We start from the raw sequence: 17,689 nt of genomic DNA, 5'->3' as shown, positions 1-17,689 counted from the left end.
GTGGAGCATGTCAGAGGCCTCTACAACACCTTGGCAGACAAACTGAGCAGAACTTTGTCAGAGTGCCACGAGTGGGAACTGGACAACGGCCAGTTGAACTATGTGTTTCGGAGATGGGGCAAACCCAGGTTGGACCTATTTGCGACCCAACAGAACAACAAATGCCGGTACTGCGCCAGCAGGTATCCTCAACAGGGGTCAAGGGGGAATGCCCTTTCGATGCGATGGTCAGGGACATATGCATACGCTTTCCCTCCGATCCCTCTGATTCCACGAGTGGTACGCAAAATGAAAGTGGAGAGTTGTCGCCTTCTCCTCATTGCTCCCAAGTGGCCTCGCCAGTATTGGTTTCAGGAACTCATGCTACTTTCTCAGGAGCCACCGATCAAGCTGCGGGTAGTTCCGAAGCTACTATCACGCAACGAGGGTCAGGTACTTCACCCAGATCCTCAATCACTGAAATTGCACGCATGGCTCCTAACTTCTTAGAATTTGAGCATCTTCAAATTCCTCAGGAATGCCGGGACATTCTAGAGAAGGCAAGAGCCCAGAGTACATTAAAGACTTATCGTCTCAAGTGGAAGCGTTTTTGCGCATGGTGCATCTCTAGTGCTTTGCACCCTATAGAGGCACCGGCAGAAAAGATATTGCCCTATTTATTACACTTAGCGCAATCTGGCCTTTCTTTTTCATCAATAAAGGTCCACTTAGCGGCTTTATCCAGGTACAGAAAGAGGACCAATGCTCAGTCACTCTGCTCTTCATCGCTAATCAAGCAATTTATGAGAGGTCTTTTCCGGGCTTATCCACCAGTCAAGCCCTCACCACCGGAATGGGAGCTCAACACGGTTCTATCACAACTGATGAAACATCCGTTCGAGCCTATCCATAGAGCCGACCTCAAGTTCTTAACATGGAAGGTTGCTTTATTATTGGCGCTAACTTCCGCAAGAAGAGTGGGAGAAATTCAAGCTTTCACTATAAAGGAGCCCTTTTTGCATTTCTCCCAGGACTATGTCACTTTACGAACAAATCCAACATTCATACCGAAAGTGCCTTCCCAGTTTCATTTAAATGAACCTGTAAAGCTGAAAGTTTTCTTTCCAAACCCGTCAACCCCGGCTGAAAAGTCATTGCATTCTTTAGACATCAAGAGATGCTTAAAATTCTATCTTCAGAGAACCAAAACTTTGAGAAGATCAGATCAATTGTTTGTGGCTTATGGTCAAAATACTTTGGGGAAAGCGGTCACTAAAGCCACAATTTCCAGATGGATCGCATCCGCGATTCAATTCTGCCACGTCAAGGCTAATCGACCATTGACAAGGTCTGTTCGATCTCACTCCACAAGAGCTGTAGCAGCGTCTGCGGCTTTATTTGCAGGAGTGACGCTTGAGAACATTTGCCGTGCTGCGACATGGAAGAATGTCCACACGTTTACAAGACACTACTGCCTACAATCAGCAAATCAGGATGATGCGGCAGTAGGTCAAGCTGTTTTACGTCACCTGTTTCCATAAGGAGTATGTTCAGGTACTGATGTTCACTTATTTCATTTAAAGTATATGTTTTTATTAGATTGTATTTATATATATATGAAAGCATTTAACATGTTGTGTTTTTGTTGTATGATGCCTAAGATTTCTTTCCAGAAAGAAAATGAGTAATGTCAATGTTGAACTTGAACGTGATGTAGTAATGGTTCAATCTCTAAGCGTTTGTTGGTTGTTGACGATACACTCATGGGGGTGCACTGCAATAAGTCTCCCACCATCCGCAACCGACTTTGCCTGGCTTACTGCTTGCTATTCTGATTCAGGCATGTGAATCTATGAAAGATACCCCAATACTGGATAAGAAAACAAGTTACTTACCTGTAACTTCAGTTATCCAGTATTGGTATCTTTCATAGATTCACATGCAACCCACCCTCCTCCCCGGAGAGTCAGTTCTCTTAGTTTGGGATACTTGTTCCCACTTGTGCTACGAAAATCTGAGGAGAGCTGGCTCTGCAGGGAAGGTTCTAGAGGGTGCTGTGAGCTGATTGGTTGGAGCAAAGACTTTGGGTCTTTTAGCATAAGGAGGTAGATAGGCTACTATAATATAGGCCTCAGGCCTTTTTTCTAGGGCCTACTACTGCAAAGTGCTTTTGGCACTGCTTTTTTATTTACCGTGGGACTCCCGCCTCGACGACGGGGAATGATTCAGGCATGTGAATCTATGAAAGATACCAATACTGGATAACTGAAGTTACAGGTAAGTAACTTGTTTTCTTCTCCAAGCTACAGTTAAAAAAGTGGTGTATTTACAGCATAAACCTTTGTAAGATTAGATGCAAAGTGACAACCATGTGAAAAAACCACAACCAAAAATGTGAATAGGTAGTACAAACAGTAAAGGGTATGTTGGAACACAAGCAACTGTATATCAATTAGTCCATCTGAACAGGCGCACTGTTGCCTTTATACAGGCAAATCATGAAATTGCAAACAGTTTGTTTGTGATGGGTGTCGACGACGTTTCGACCCTTAATAGACTCAAAGGATCTCACAGGACTAGGAGATGCCTGTGGGAGCCTAAAAAAAAGCTGAGTATAAGAACTGGAACTTGCTGAGCGGGAACGATCAAAATATGAAATCCATATAAAGATACCTGCTTGTACCCAGAGAAAAGCAAGGAACCCTTGGGCAAGGTGTAATTTACAGCATGCAGACCTTAAAATAATCGCTGTTTAAAGGAAACACAAATACTTACAGGTATAGGTACCTGTTGATGGTTTGGTGACAAAAGAGTGCCATTATAAGCAAGAGGAAACAATATCTCAATATACCCAGCCAGATTCATAAATGTATTGAATTCCTAACCGTGTAATTATAATTGGGAGCAGTAACTTCAGCAAACCAAGGTAAGCCTGTGGGGACCAAGTATTCGGTCCAAGATGCAGTCTTCCGATCAGAGGTTATTAATCACGGCAGCAATGCACCTTTACTGTTAGGGTATAAGGTCTTAAGTATGGCTGCTTACAGAAATTAGGCTTGGAACGCAAGCGCTCGCTAGTAATACATAAATCAGGCTGTATGCTTATTTGAGGTGAGCATGCCAGTGCTGATTATGGGGACTTGTGTAAAAGAGTTTTGTGATGTAGCACGTGCCACATGCTGACTGATAAATCACGGCAAGGTGTGGAACGTATATGCGTTCCAGTCGGGGATAGGAGAATCATAAACAAAAGGTATGTGATATACTTATAGGACATGCCTGAATACAAATATAGACGCTTACATTACAAGTGACAGCCTTCCAAGAGTGTTTGAGGGGACAGTACCTACATTACCAGGTGTCCTATACTAAAGGCCAAAATAGGAGCTAAATGTTCATGTGAATGTCCAGAGAGAATCGGCCCGTATAACACAACTTGTATGAGGTCTAGAAAACAATTGCGCTCAATTCCCTAAGATAAAAATAAGATTAAAATGGACAAGTGTATGTCCCTTGATACGCATAAGATACAATGGTCCGTACCCCATTACCTGCGTGTAACGACATAATGGATACAGTACAATTCAGTAATTTAAGGCTTAACCAAATACCATGCTTTACCGAAGTCCATTGGTGATCTGTTAAGGATATGAAGACACGCCACTCTGTTGTATTAAATCCATCAGGAATCGAGTTGCATTTGTCTATCCATTTGCACTCCAGATATTTGGAGAGAGCGTCTTTCTCAATCGCCTTCTATTTAATATCTTCTATAGTGTGGTCATGCTCGAAGTGTCACTACTGGGACATTCTGTAGTTGACATCTGATGCTACTTCTGTGTTAGCTAATTCTCACTTTCAGTTGTTGTGGCGTTTGCCCCCACATAGATTAGCTCACACGGAAACTAAAAGCAATACACCACATTATTTGAACAGCAGTTAGTGTGAGCCCTTAACTCAATGTGTACGGTGGCATGTGTGAAATACTTGGTGTTGAGAGTGAAGTCATTTGAAATGACCTTTGACTGGATCCATGCCCCAACTATATATGATGCTATTGCTTGGTTTGCTGAATCTGTCACTGGCTTGTACTTTATGGTCTTTCATATTTTGCCCCTTTTCTAAGCAAAAAGTGGAAGTTTAAAAAAAGGGGCATCAATCTGTTGCAAAATGTGCTCGTGTTTTTTTCAGTATTCTGACAATTTTGTTGGGATTGGTGCAGAAAGTGTTCACACTCAGCAGTTGGTCTGATGATTGTTTGGTCTTTGGTTGTAAGAGTTCCTCTCTAGGACTATGCCAGGCTCTCTTCATGGCATTTCGGACAGCACGCCTAGGATAACCTCTCTCCAGTAATTTGGTGGACAGTATGCGGGCTTCTCTAAAGTAATCATTCCTGTGGGTAAAATGACGGACTCTGAGGAACTGACCAAACGATACCCCGTCTGTCAAAGCACGTTGGTGAAAGCTATTTTATTAGAGAAAAGTGTTTCTCCGTGGGTTTTCTGTACAAGGATGTAATAATTTTATTATCATCATGTTTAATCAAAAGATCACAGGAGGGTATATTATTCTGGTTATTACTGTAAGTTAATGTCAAATTTTTTCTGGTTATTCAGATATTCCAACAATAATCTTAGTCTCTCAATAGTCAATCGCCATTTTTATGATTCAGAATATATACCTCTTCCAGCATCTTATTGCAGTATTGTATGGGTTTTCTGTGAGCTCAAAATTCTGTTCAAAATGACCTACATATAGATTCTTCACGTTCAGTGCAAAAGTGGCTTCCATAGTACACCCACAGCATTGTTATAATAGTTTGATATGAGTGCAATGGTAAGCAAATCGACAAATTTGGTGGGTACTTGTCTGGTAGAGAGACCTTTACCAAGAGTCTGGCAGATAACTTTCAAACTCTAATCCTGAGCTATATTAGTATACAGGGGCTCTATATCTAGAGTGACCAGTAGGTCCATTTCACTCAAATAGATTAGTCATGAACCTGCTGTCCCTCACTTAAGTTTTAATCCTGGCTACAAAATCCTTATTGAACATGTTAACATATTCTCCCAGTAGCTCAAGAATTGAACCAGGGAGTATTGGTCTCCCAGGGGGTGTTAAGTGCAGTTTTTATGTACTTGGGGCAGTGTGTAAAGAACTGGGGTTGTAGGATATATCTTATTCAAGAACTCAACTTCATATTGTGTAAGGAATCCAAGTCAATTTGCTTTATTCGAGGTTAACTCATAAAAGCATATACAATCTTCAATAAAACTATTAAAAAAACATTTGTGTTAAAAGTAGGACTTAAAACAGATAAAATACATCAATTTCATTGCGAGATAAAAATTTACAAATAAAATGCAGACACTCTTGCCATACATAATTTACAAAGTTAAAGAGATAGCTAACTTAAAAGAAACAATCAACTGCCTAAAAACTTTTGTCTAATAGTCCATGACCAACCAAGATATTTGGCGGTGGCTATTACTATAGGCAGTAAAGTGCTAGTGCGTATAATTCTTAGAGCTACCACACTACTAGTCGTACCTAAATTACTGCACATTGGGGTAAGCAGATGCGTCTTGGCTCTGCATAGCTCGTACAAGCAAATAAATAATGGCCAATTGTTTTATTATGTGCTCCACAAGAGGGGCAATTGCTAATTGATGGACCACCCCACATGCCTGTCAGAGATCTTAGGGGAAGGGCACCCGCTCTGGTTTGGAAGAACAACTTCCTATCCCTCGGGCTAGTTATAGCGTCCCAATAGAGTTGTAGGCTGGGATTGGGCTTTGCTTCTAGGAATCTTCCAGCCATAGTCTCTGTACTAGTATCGCTCCAATTTCGAGCGGCCACCTTTTCCCAATAGATTTCTTTAAGGACTTTCTTTGTAGGAATGAAGCTACCTCTGGGTTTTTCCATAACATGCGAAGACCAAGATCACCCAGCATTTTTCTAAGTTCATTCAGCCATCCAATTTTGTGGAACACATCTGCTTTAATAATGTGCAAAAAACCCTCAGCATAGTGTGAAAGTTCAGGTGTAGTCTTTGCTGAGGGTGTTTACCCTAAGTATCTTTTCTTTAATGTCAGACAAAGAGTTAATTCCGAGTTTTCTGTAGTGGTTTGTATTGTTTAATTCAGTCTTTGAATTTCCAGGACTCTATTCTGTACCAGAATGCCACCAGCATTGTTTGCTGATTTTATCCTAATTGGATTATTGTTAATCAGGTCATTAAGAGCCTTGTGTTCGGCCATGGTGATATTATAAGTGGTGAAGGCCCTACTGTTATTCAGTCAATCTAGTTCACTAAATACCAGTTTCTCAAGGGTTAGTAGTTCAGGAGGCATTAATAAATTTGGGGAGAATAAAGAGGAGGGCTGCAAGTTGGTTGCAGAGGGAGGGTGAATTACCCTGTTCATCATTTAGAATAAAGTATTGAAGTTGTATTTTACTGAAAAATATGCACTTCGATCTGTAACTTGACAACAATCTGTCCTTTTGTTATGAGAAAGGATAGTCTCATACTTAGGAGGGAAACCAAATTAGATGACATGTTTAATTAAATATAGGCATTGTCAGAATACTCCTGTTGTCTGGACCAATGTTGAAGACCAAGTTCAAGGTGACTCTGGTCCCCTCCTGTAGAATTTCCGACGTGTCTGGGTGTCTCCTGGATGATGGTTCCATTGTTTCTCCTCTCTGACCTGATCCCAAAAAAATGTTGTCCTTGATGTCCTGAACTAGTGATAAGGCCTTTTAGTAGATCTGAGTCATCCAAGCCCACTGAAGATTTAGAGAAGGTTACTATTCTTAGATTTTTCTATCTTCCTCAAGTCCGAGACTCATTTAGGAACTGTGTCCGTGGATGATGGTCATCCTCCAAGTAGGGATATGCCTTCTCTTTGGATAGGTTTGTTTATTGCCTTGGTTACAGTTTCTGCCTTTAAAAAAAAAAAAAGTATATTGTGTTGAATTCAGCAATTGTCTTGGTTAACCTGTCTAAGGCAGCTTTCACCTTGTTCAGTTTGTTAACACCTAAGAGTTGCATCTATAAGGAATTTCCTTCAGTTCCTCCTTACTTTGTTCCAAAGCCGTCTCTATACCTAACACCATACAGTGTCTGGAAAACGTCATGGCAATATGACTAAAGCTACACCTGAACTTCTTGTCCTCCAGGAAGAATCCCGGAATGTTGCAGACCCGAAGGCCAATTGGAATTAGATCCTCTTTCCAGTATTGAGTCAGCATCCCCGCATATAGTTCTGTACTTACCTGTTTGTTCTTAGCCTTTTCTACTTTATCCGTTGTAGTCCGGGATTAATTCATGATGGTGTGGTGGAAGGAAAGAGCGAGGGCCTGCTAATTACTTTGGCAATATACTCACCTGTGTCTAGAGGGACTTCTCTATTGGTCATGTTAGTTTTATTTATTTATTTATTTATTACAGACTTGTACCTCGCTGGGAATCTACTCCCGAAGGAGTATCTCCGCGCCCCTGGCGTCATCTTTGAACAGAGCAGGTCCTACAGTGTAGCATTATTTCCCTTTGTCGAATAAACTAGTATTGAAAAAGGAAAGTTTTTAGTTTCTTCCTAAAAGGAAGATGTTCCCTACACTGTCTGATCTCTCTGGGGAGACTGTTCCACAGCTTTGGGCCAGCCACAGACAGGGCCCTACCCCCTTGCCTAGCCTTCTTAATCCTAGGAACACATAGGAGTTCTTGATCTCCCGATCTAAGAGATCGGGAGGGAGCATATGCATTGAATTTTTTTGTCAGATATTCGGGGCCTTTCCCTGTGAGGCACTTATGGATGACACAACATGTCTTAAACAATACCCTCTGTCTCACTGAAAGCCAGTGAAGCTTAATTAACAGGGGTTTAGATGGAGTACGTGCAGGGGCATTGAGGACAAGGCGTGCAGCAGTGTTTTGCACAACCTGCAATCTGGAGATGACCCCCTCGTTGGCAGCTAACAGCAATCCATTACAGTAATCAAGCCTGCTCAGCACAAGCGCCTGTACCAAGGTTTTTCTAGTGGTATCAGGGAGCAGGGGGAACACTTTTCGGCGAAGCCCAATGATCTGGAAACAGGAGCCAACCACTTGGTTTCCATGTTGTTTCAAGGAAAGCCCCTGATCCAGTTTTACTCCAAGATTTTTCACGCACTGTTTAGGTTCAGGGACTGGGCCCAGATCTTGCGGCCACCAGTCAGGAGTCCACAGGCGTTTAGCTTCCCCAAAGAGCATCACCTCCGTTTTGGAAACGTTGCACTGTAAGAAGTTCGAGGCCATCCACTGGGCCTTTAAACAGAAAAATTAATTACAACCGGAACTCTGGTCGTATGATAAAAACACACTTGAGGGTATAACCGCTCAAGATATATGATTTACATACAACAGCAACTCAAATGTCTGTGAACCTGGGTAGTTAACTTAAATTAGCTCATAATGGCCAACACAGAGTTCATTCACAGCAAAATAATGGATATATAACAGCAAAATTACTGCAGTTGATACAATTTACACAAAAAAGCAATCCGTGTTCAGCAAGCTCTAGTTTTAAAAATTGGTTTATTTACAGCATAAAACTTGATTTGATGTATTTAGGGCATAGGGTGTGTGAGCAAGCTCAACAGAAGAAACTAAAGAAAAACGACAGTGTCCTCTTGATTGGCTTCTTTTAAGGACGATTTTGGTGGAAAGTCAGTGATGTCACTTCCTGTGCTGAAGGATGAGGAGAAATGTGGTTGTGTGACTTCCTGAGCCGATGCGGGGTGGGGAGGTGAAAGTGAACTGCCCTCAATGCTTTTTTCAAACTCATTTGGGATATAACAGTCTTAACCCCTACCGCGCTACCGCGTTTTCCCGCTGTGGGCTGAAATTTTAAAAATGGCTTGTTTATGACAAAGCCAGCTCGTCATCCGCGTAGCGCAGGTAACGCCCATGACGAGCTGGCTTTGTCATTAGCACTGAAGGAAATTAATAAAGATGGATAACTTGACAGCCATGTACTAGCTCCAGAACCAGGGCACCTACTCCCCCAGTTCTTTATGCACCATCTCAGGAAATTTGGTACCGGGTAACCTGTAACAACATTCACCTGTTGACAAGAGTATTTGCCTGGAGTGGAGATCAACATTATTGAGCTCCTCAGTTGGATGCACCAACAAATCCACAAGTGGGAACTACACACAAAGTCCTTCACAAGTACTTTCAGCAGTGGTTGACTCAATCCATGGACCTGTTCGTCACTTCCGAAAATTTAGCATGCCAAAACTTCACCTCCAGGTTCTGGCACCCACAGACCATGTTTAGTGCACTATGCATGAACTGATCAAGGATATTTGTGCTTTTCTGCCTCTCTCCTCCCATACACAGTGACTAAGATGAGGCAAGTATCCATGATATTTATGGTGGCACCAACCTGGGCAAGATAGATCTGCTCTACAATGCTCCTAGAGATGTCAGTCAATCCCCCATGAGAAGTTCTGGAACAGGCCGGACCATTTCACACAGCATCACGGCCAGCTCAGACACCCAGATCAACTCATCACATTAAGCAGATCATTGAGCTGCCCGTCTTTTATCTTTTCAACAAGTCTGTAGTGGAAACAGGCTTTCACATTCTAAATTTTTATAGGGCGCTCATGTTATGTGTTGGCCTATATTTCACCTACCTTTCATCTGCAGGATGACTGAAAAGCATTCTATGTTCACCTTCTAAGTAGACGTTCTAGTGTATGCTAATTAGCCAAGTTGTCCTAGGAATACTCTTTCAAACATCTTCATCTGCTCGCTATCCACCACCTTGGAGAGGGACTGCTTTATAGTCCATGCAGAGCATATGGATCTGCAACCCCACACACTATGAATAGATAATGTTACTTACACTGTAACCATCTGTTCATACCATATACTGTAGATTCACATGCACTTATCCTCCTGGAAGCCAGTGATGATGACAAATGTTTTGATGTCCTTTTTACTCTCTCTACTATGCACATTACAATGTTTCAACACTGCGCTGCACTTGCAACACTTGGCTGTTGAGTGGAAAACAATGAGGTGGAGTCAGTATGCTAGCGCGTTGTGGACCAAGAGGGGGGTCACAACATGTCTTGTGAATTGGACTTCTTCGAAGGAAAACAAGTTGTACATGTCTGAGCCAACACTAGATAGCATGAGCATGCAAAGCATGTGAATCTACATCAATAAATGCTACAAACAGATGGTTACAGCGGAAGTAAAATTTTACATACTTCTGTTATGTGAGAGATGAATCGCTTTCACATGACGGGCTGCCCCTACTCTGACTGGGACACTAGTTCTGGAAGGTCTGATTTGTAAGTGAACATGCATACATGCACAATTAGTGTTTTGCCGAAGTACAAACCTTGATAGGAAGCAGTGGAGTACTGTACATTACTGGGAGGGGGACCGGGGTTGGGTGACAATCTGGCTATTACCAAATTTCATTTCAGGCATTTAGGCACAGAGGCATTGTGATTCGTCCAGAACCACACTATGTTGAACCAAAGGTAGCTTTTTTACCTTGTTCCAAGGTTGGCAGCTCTAGTCACTAGGCCACATCTCCTTTTAGTGTATGCGTGTTTCTATATTTATAAAAAAAATATATATTAACACACATATATAGCGATAGCCAGTAAGTAGTTAAAGTTAGGACCAACTTTTCCCATAGACCAAGCGTTTTTTGTTTTGCTAGTAACTTTAGTGCTGTTTGACGAATCTTCATGAAATTTTCCCCCAAAAAAGTGGCCTACTTTTCCTAGTTCATCATGAAAAGTTTTGGGGTGATTCGTCAAGCAGGGACTGAGAAAAAGGGGCAGTCCTAAAGCGATTTCTGCATGCAATGTCTATGAGGATCTTGCAAATTTACGAAATGGCTTCAGCCCGAACTGCTGAACAGATTTGCACCAAATCTGGCATAAAGCCCTTTTTAGGTTTCGCCTGGAGCACGGAGCGTAAGCTCCGCCTCCAGGAGAAATCTCTTGATTTCAGTAAGGACTCTGGAATACGCCCCTCTGTTCCATTGGCTAGCTCCATAAATGGAGGCTAGCCATTGGAACAGAGATCTGTCCGTCAAGGCCGGACCAGATTCGGGGGCGTTCCCGAGATTTTTTCCATGGGCGTTCCCTCTGTGTAGTCATCGGGCGGTGGGCGGGGTTTCTTTTTTTTTGTCGTCCGTGTTTGCTTTTGTCATTCCGAGGCCGACCGCCGCCGGAAGAAGTCTTCCTCTGGTAAGTGCTTGCTGCGTCTCATGTCCTCTGTGCCGTTCTGCCCCCCCACCCTGTCCGTGCGCCGTTTGAAGTGACTGTGGTGCCTACCGCTATCGTGGCCTGGAGAATCTGTGAGCCAGCGTGTGCCTAAAGACAAAGGTGGTTTCAACTGCGTGGTGTGGGGCGCGCTGGCTGCTCTCTCATCTGACCGAGAGCGCCGCGCTCATCTTTGCCGCCAGCCAGGGGAGTTGCCGAGGGCCGAGATCGTACTCTCCAGCCCTCGCTTCCTGTGACCGAAGAACTCCCTGCCTGGGAGCGCCCCTAAATCAAAGATCGTCTACTGTGTTCACCGCCGCGACCCGGGGCTTGCATTTGCCTGGGAAATCACCGCCGCAGCTCCAAAGCCATGAAGACTGCACCGAAGGGTCCGCCTGCTGATTGGCGGCTGACCCGGGAAAGCCGCGCACTGATTGGGCCTTGGCGGAGGGCTTGACGAGGAAGTCGCGTCCTGATTGGCCCAGGAAGCGCTGATGTCAGCGGAGGCTCGCCGCAGGGCCACGCTGGGATTGGCCCAGCCCCCGAAGCAAGACTCCGCTCCTAGGAAGCCGTCGCCGGAGCTCCAAGGCATCTGCTCCTGCCCCCGGTGAGTGTAGGAGCCGACTGGAAGATCGGCCTGCTCCCGGATGAGTGAGGGAGCCTGAAGGAAGCCCCGCAAAGCCAGGACGAGACCGGGGCGACCGGAGCCTGCACCGAGCGTGGCAGTTGCCACGCTGAAGTCTACATAGGCAGCAGCTAGGCCTTCTGAGAACCATTGGGAAGTTTGACTGCGAAGTTCCACCGGAAGAAGTCCAGGTGAGTGCCCGTTCCTGCGCCCCCCCATTCCCGCTGTCCGTGTGCCGTTCCCGCCCCCGCCCCCCCCTTCCCGTGTCAGTGTATTCACTGGCCCAACTCATTACTGGCGCTTTTTGTGAGCCCAAGACTGTGTGCTTATTCCTTGAGCTGGTGTTTACGTATTTCCTGACCTACCCAGCTTGTAACAGGGTCTCGTTGTGTGCCCTTTTCCTCCGTTTTTTGTCTCTCTCTGTCCCCGAAACGGACACCCACGTTCCTGTTGTCAGTGTGTTCTCTGTCATAGTCTAAATCTTTTCCTTATCCTGCCAGTGACCTGGTGACACTATGCAGGGTCCGTTAGGGGAGGGGGGGAAGGGGAGGCCAGTCTGGTCTTGCATCCTCCTACCAACAGCCACTCGAGTGTTGAGCACTGTTTGGATGTCTGCTTACTTCTGTCCCGTCCCTATTTCATTATTAGTGCATTGCGTGTTATAGAGTTGGTTCTTTTCCATTCTGTTGTGTGTTCCCTGGCCCACAGTTGATGCATGTCTTGCTTGGAAAGGGATATCATGTCCCCTAGTTGAAGTATTGGTGTTCTCTGCTCCATTGTCTTGTTGCTCTAGTGTTTTTGCCTCAAATCAAAATCCTCCGCTTCTATTCTTTACGTCCTCGGCCAAGAAGTGCCTGCCTTTTCTTTTTCTAGCAGCAACGTGTTCACAGAGACTTTGAGCTGCTTGGTATCTCGAGAGAGAGGGACAGCAGCCACCTCTCCCTTTTCACAGTGAAGGCCTTTCTCTTGTCAAATACTGCCATTGCGAGCACCATTTCTCCGTCATAGAATTGTATCACCACCTCTTCAGGTGTTTGCAAAATGCCAAAACCATATAATTTTCACAAGAGCAAACATGCTATTTATCTTTCAAGTAGTTCTGTAAAGTGGCACTACTCACACTACTGGACGTTCACACATGCCCACAATCCTAGTGAGCCACCAGCTTGCAATGGTCCACCTCATAAACGTGCCAGTTATCCCTGAACAACCCATAGTGCTGTGATATCAGACCGTGCCACTCCACGCACCATGCAAATGTCAAATAATAATAATAGTAAAAAAAACTCCATCCGGAGAACTGGTATCCTGTCAGTCTCATTCACCTGTTCTCCGATTCAAAATGGCAAGTTTTTTTTTTTAGGCTGGTAAGATGCACATACCCCATCCCTGATCCCTTCTATGCGCTTGCCCACCTCCCTTGTGGACTTGGACTCTCCTAAGAACGATCTTGCTTCGTTCTTAGATTCTGACCGACACAAAGCTGCCTGGAACCACTGCCTGCGTGGAACCACTGCTGCTGTATTTTACATGTAAGTGGTGTCTCAGCCAGCATGGGTAATCAAACACTCTGCACTCTTTCTCTTATTAATCTAACTTTGACGGGTTCCAAAAATACACTGATCCATTCATCATCTTTGACAGGTGCCTGGTAAGGCCACATTTAATATAATGGCCCTGAGAGCTCAATATTTGAGGCTCATTTTACTGCAGTTAAAAGGCGGGTGCTCCTTAGCAGTGTAGCTCTTGTCTTGATTTTCGGGTGAAATTTCCTTAATCGGAAATTCAGGAATGTGTTCTTTGATTTAGGAGTGGAAGGGGTTTTCTATTTTCTTCCATTCGCAGTGTTGGCAGTGTTTAACATTACTCACCTGTGATGAGCCTGGAAGAGGTAGTGACCTCACAGACGAGTGCTTTCAGGCCTGTTGTGTTTCACACACTGACTTTTAGAAAGCGAATCAAACTTTTCTTTTGATTTTTAGGTTACTCCTAATGCTGTAGTCATTGTGTCTCTACATAGGTTTGATAATGACATCCTCTCAGCCGAGTAAAAAGATACAGGAAGATATTGAGAGCAATAAATTGAAATACAATATGTACATATAGAGCTACAATTAAAAGGCGGAATCTTGATTCTTATTCAAGGACACTTTTCACTAGGTAAGACCTGGCAAAGTGTGTCCATGTAATATAGCCCTGAGTGTCGAAGGCAAATGCTGAAATGTAAAAATAACAATTTCAGCAATAACTCTAAAACCCTCAGGGCAGTCTCCTAATGGAAGGGTAACACCATAACCGGAAATTATCACACTCCATGCTTTCGGGATTTTCAGGTAAAATATTGCTGCATCAGGAGTGCCTTAAAAACCTAAGTGTGAGAGCTGTGAGGGCTGTGTGGGCTGTGAGAGCTGTGTGGGCTGTGAGAGCTGTGTGGGCTGTGAGAGCTGTGTGGGCTGTGAGAGCTGTGTGGGCTGTGAGTTGTGTGGGCTGTGAGAGTTGTGTGGGCTGTGAGAGTTGTATGGCTGTGAGTTGTGTGGGCTGTGAGAGTTGTGGGGGCTGTGAGAGTTGTGGGGGCTGTGAGAGTTGTGGGGGCTGTGAGTTGTGGGGGCCGTGAGAGTTGTGGGGGCTGTGAGAGTTGTGGGGGCTGTGAGAGTTGTGGGGGCTGTGTGGGCTGTGAGTTGTGTGGGCTGTGAGAGTTGTGTGGGCTGTGAGAGTTGTGTGGGCTGTGAGAGTTGTGTGGGCTGTGATAGCTGTGTGGGCTGTGAGGGCTGTGAGAGCTGTGTGGGCTGTGAGGGCTGTGTGGGCTGAGAGAGCTGTTGGCAATGTAAATAACAATGCCATTTATTTATAAGTAAAAAAAAAAAAAGAAATGTCATGAGCAATGCCAATAACTCTAACTTTTCCAAAGGCGAAACCATTGCATTGTAAATGCTTGTTGTAATTTGGTGTAAATCTGTTCAGTAGTTTCTTAAGAAATAAAACTTTGTATACCTAGAGGCGCGGATCATACGCGGGTCCTCGCAGTTCCAATGATCTATTACTTTACATTAAATCCTATAAATTCACTGAAAAACAAAGGTTACAGGGGCTTTACTGTTAGGTTCAAGTTTTGCCCACACAAAACCATAGAAATTCAGCAGTTCTAGTTATACTTGCAGTTACACCTATCTGAAGAAGCTATAACTCGTGCCGTTGGGTAACTTTAGGCCACAGGTTTTAGTTTCTTAACATAAGCATAACTGCAACTGCTGAATTTCTATGCTTTTGTGTGGTTAAAACCTGAACCTAACTAGAACGTCCAAGTAACCTTTGTTATATTCAGTTATATAAATATATATATATATATATTTATATATCTATCTAATAATTTAAAGAAGTTTTATGATTAGCATAGTCGCGCCTCCCCTCGAGGAATTGCGCATGTCGAACGCTTTCTTTGTTAGAAAGTTTTTTTGTTTGCAAAGTTTTTTTTCCATCATCAGGCTCGGGCGGACTGCTTTGGAGCTCTCAAGATAAAAGGTCAAGGCACCCTAGACCTGCACTAGTATATATAATTGTTCTAGGTAATATGGGCAAACAATGGTAGTGCAAGAGCTGGGAACCTGGCCTTCCTAGCTCCCTTAGAATTTTGGATAACCAAAAAAATACAAGATTCAAGAAAGCTCAGCACATACCCATATATTAGATTGTCATGAGTAATATAACACAATCAATAATTCTCAAAATCAAAAAACATTGTCATTCATAGTCACAACGAATGAACTCCCAAGAAAGAATTTGGTGGAGACTTCTGTTATGAAAAACTTTCTTCTTTTATTTTATTTTGATAGATGATGTACGAGCAGGGATTTTCAACAGATTCGGACATCGTACTGAACGTTCCGTCCTGCACACAATTACCAATAGCAAGAATATGTGACTTAAACTCGGCGCTCCTTGAAGTAGGATTCGATTAAGAGAACGAATAAAAAAACACAAATAAAGCCTTGAAGAAGTCTCGTGGAGACGAAACGCGCCGCGTCGGCTATGATTTTGTATTGTGTTTCTATATGATCAAATGAAACATCATCTATCAAAATAAAATAAAAGACATTTTTTCTATAACCGAAGTCTCCAACAAATTCTTTCTTGGGAGTTTATTCGTTGTGACTATGAATGACAATGTTTTTTGGTTTTGAGAATTATTGATTGTGTTATATTACTCATGACAATCTAATGGGTATGTGCTGAGCTTTCTTGAATCTTGCTTTGGAGCTCTGCAGCATTCGACACCACGTTGCCTACAGAAAAGAAAACTAAGCCCAAAAGATTGACTCCACACAGGCAGACTTCCCATCGTCCAAGTAACAAACACCCATCGAGAATGAGCATCTCCGGGAGATTGAGACAAAGAAAGAACTATTCTGACTGTGCCCTCCGTTCGGAGCTAAGTATGCCCACTCCGACACATATGTGCAATTTGTGCCGGTCTCCAGAGCACAAAGAACTGTGTGCCACCTACGCATTCTTCAAGAACAAGAAAACTCTTTGGACACAACGGGATCAATGCCTCTCACACACCATGGAGCAGACAGCCAAGGCAGAGTTCAGATGCGGCCAACGAAGCAAGTGCTCCAACAGGAGGCGAGATAGTCTTAGCCAGCCCACACTACAACACGTCATTCGTTGTCAGGGGACGAACATGCTCCGGTACAGCCTACTTCATCAAGGCCGACCTCCATCTCTGTGACAAAGACTACGCTACGTATCATGAGTTTTGCAAAGAAAATACTACACTCTCCACCACCACTACCCTGCCAAGGTGTGCCACAGCCCGCAAGTTCAGACTGACTCTGTGAGCATACCTCGGAGCCAAGAAGGGACAAGAATATTCTCAATCCCAATCGGGCTTCCAGGACACCACAAGGGGTCGGTTGCGGCACACTGCTGGCATCAAAATACAAATTGGCACCAACCGAACCTTTGACACCAAGGCTTCACTCGAAACCAACAGACACATTGACACCGAAGAGCGCCAAGTAAGCCCTCAAACAGGCATCAGAACCGAAGAAATGCTCAGCCTCAAACAGTACCGAAACAGACATCGGGTCCGAGGGCTGAAAAACAGCACCGACACAATTCTAACAGAAGAAAATCCATAGCTCGGGGGTTTCTAAACCACATACTGTTCTAAAGATACACCATCGGTGCCAAAGAAAGAAAACACTCAAACTATCAGAAACCACTCAACACCAGGGGATGATATTTGAGGGACTGCAGCAATTCATGAAAGAGAAATATAAGGAGAGTGCAGAGAGGGTGGCAGAGGAGTTGCACTTTCCTTAGCCTCCACCAAAACGGTACCACAGGAACACATGCCCTCTGTTTCGTCCACCCTACTCCCATCAGTCACTCACCCTCTCCACAACAAGAAGAAGAGGGAGAAATACAAGACACTGATTCCCAGGGCACACAGGATACTCAACATACACCTGACCCATGGTGTTAGACCTGGCACCATTGGCGTGGGTCTGCCTTCCCTTTTTGTTTCCTCTCTGTTTGCTGGTGTTGGATGCTCTGGGCGCTGTGCCACTGCCATTCAGTGCTACAGCGTTAATGCTCCCTATTGTAAATTGACCCAAGAGACATGATATGAAAACCGAGTTTAGTATGCCTGAGCTCAGATTATTAGAGTGCATCTTGTGGTGAAGATTATTTTTGTGTTCTGTGTTTGAAAGTGCCACTTTTGAAAGGTGGGTGTCAGTGGGCTCGGCTGTTGTGTATTGGCTGTCTGGTTTTGGAGGGACAGAGCAGGCTGAGCCCAAC

The 17,689-nt window shown here is 44.0% G+C and overlaps 1 protein-coding gene across 1 annotated transcript in view; it reads left to right on the top strand.

Moving 5' to 3' along the window:
* MDM4 (MDM4 regulator of p53) overlaps positions 1-15,945 on the top strand; it is a 373,509-nt gene extending 357,564 nt beyond the window's left edge. Inside the window, exon 11 of the mRNA XM_078644640.1 lies at positions 15,715-15,945. Coding sequence (XP_078500766.1) covers positions 15,715-15,840 — 126 coding nt within the window. The 3' untranslated portion in view covers positions 15,841-15,945. The remainder of the gene's footprint in view (positions 1-15,714) is intronic.
* The last annotated feature ends 1,744 nt before the right edge of the window (positions 15,946-17,689 follow it).

Source organism: Lissotriton helveticus, chromosome 5_1, assembly GCF_964261635.1.
Source record: "Lissotriton helveticus chromosome 5_1, aLisHel1.1, whole genome shotgun sequence".
Taxonomy (NCBI): Eukaryota; Metazoa; Chordata; class Amphibia; order Caudata; family Salamandridae; genus Lissotriton; species Lissotriton helveticus.
The sequence above is the reverse complement of the archived record's forward strand: the minus strand, read 5'-3'. Positions and strand labels throughout refer to the sequence as shown.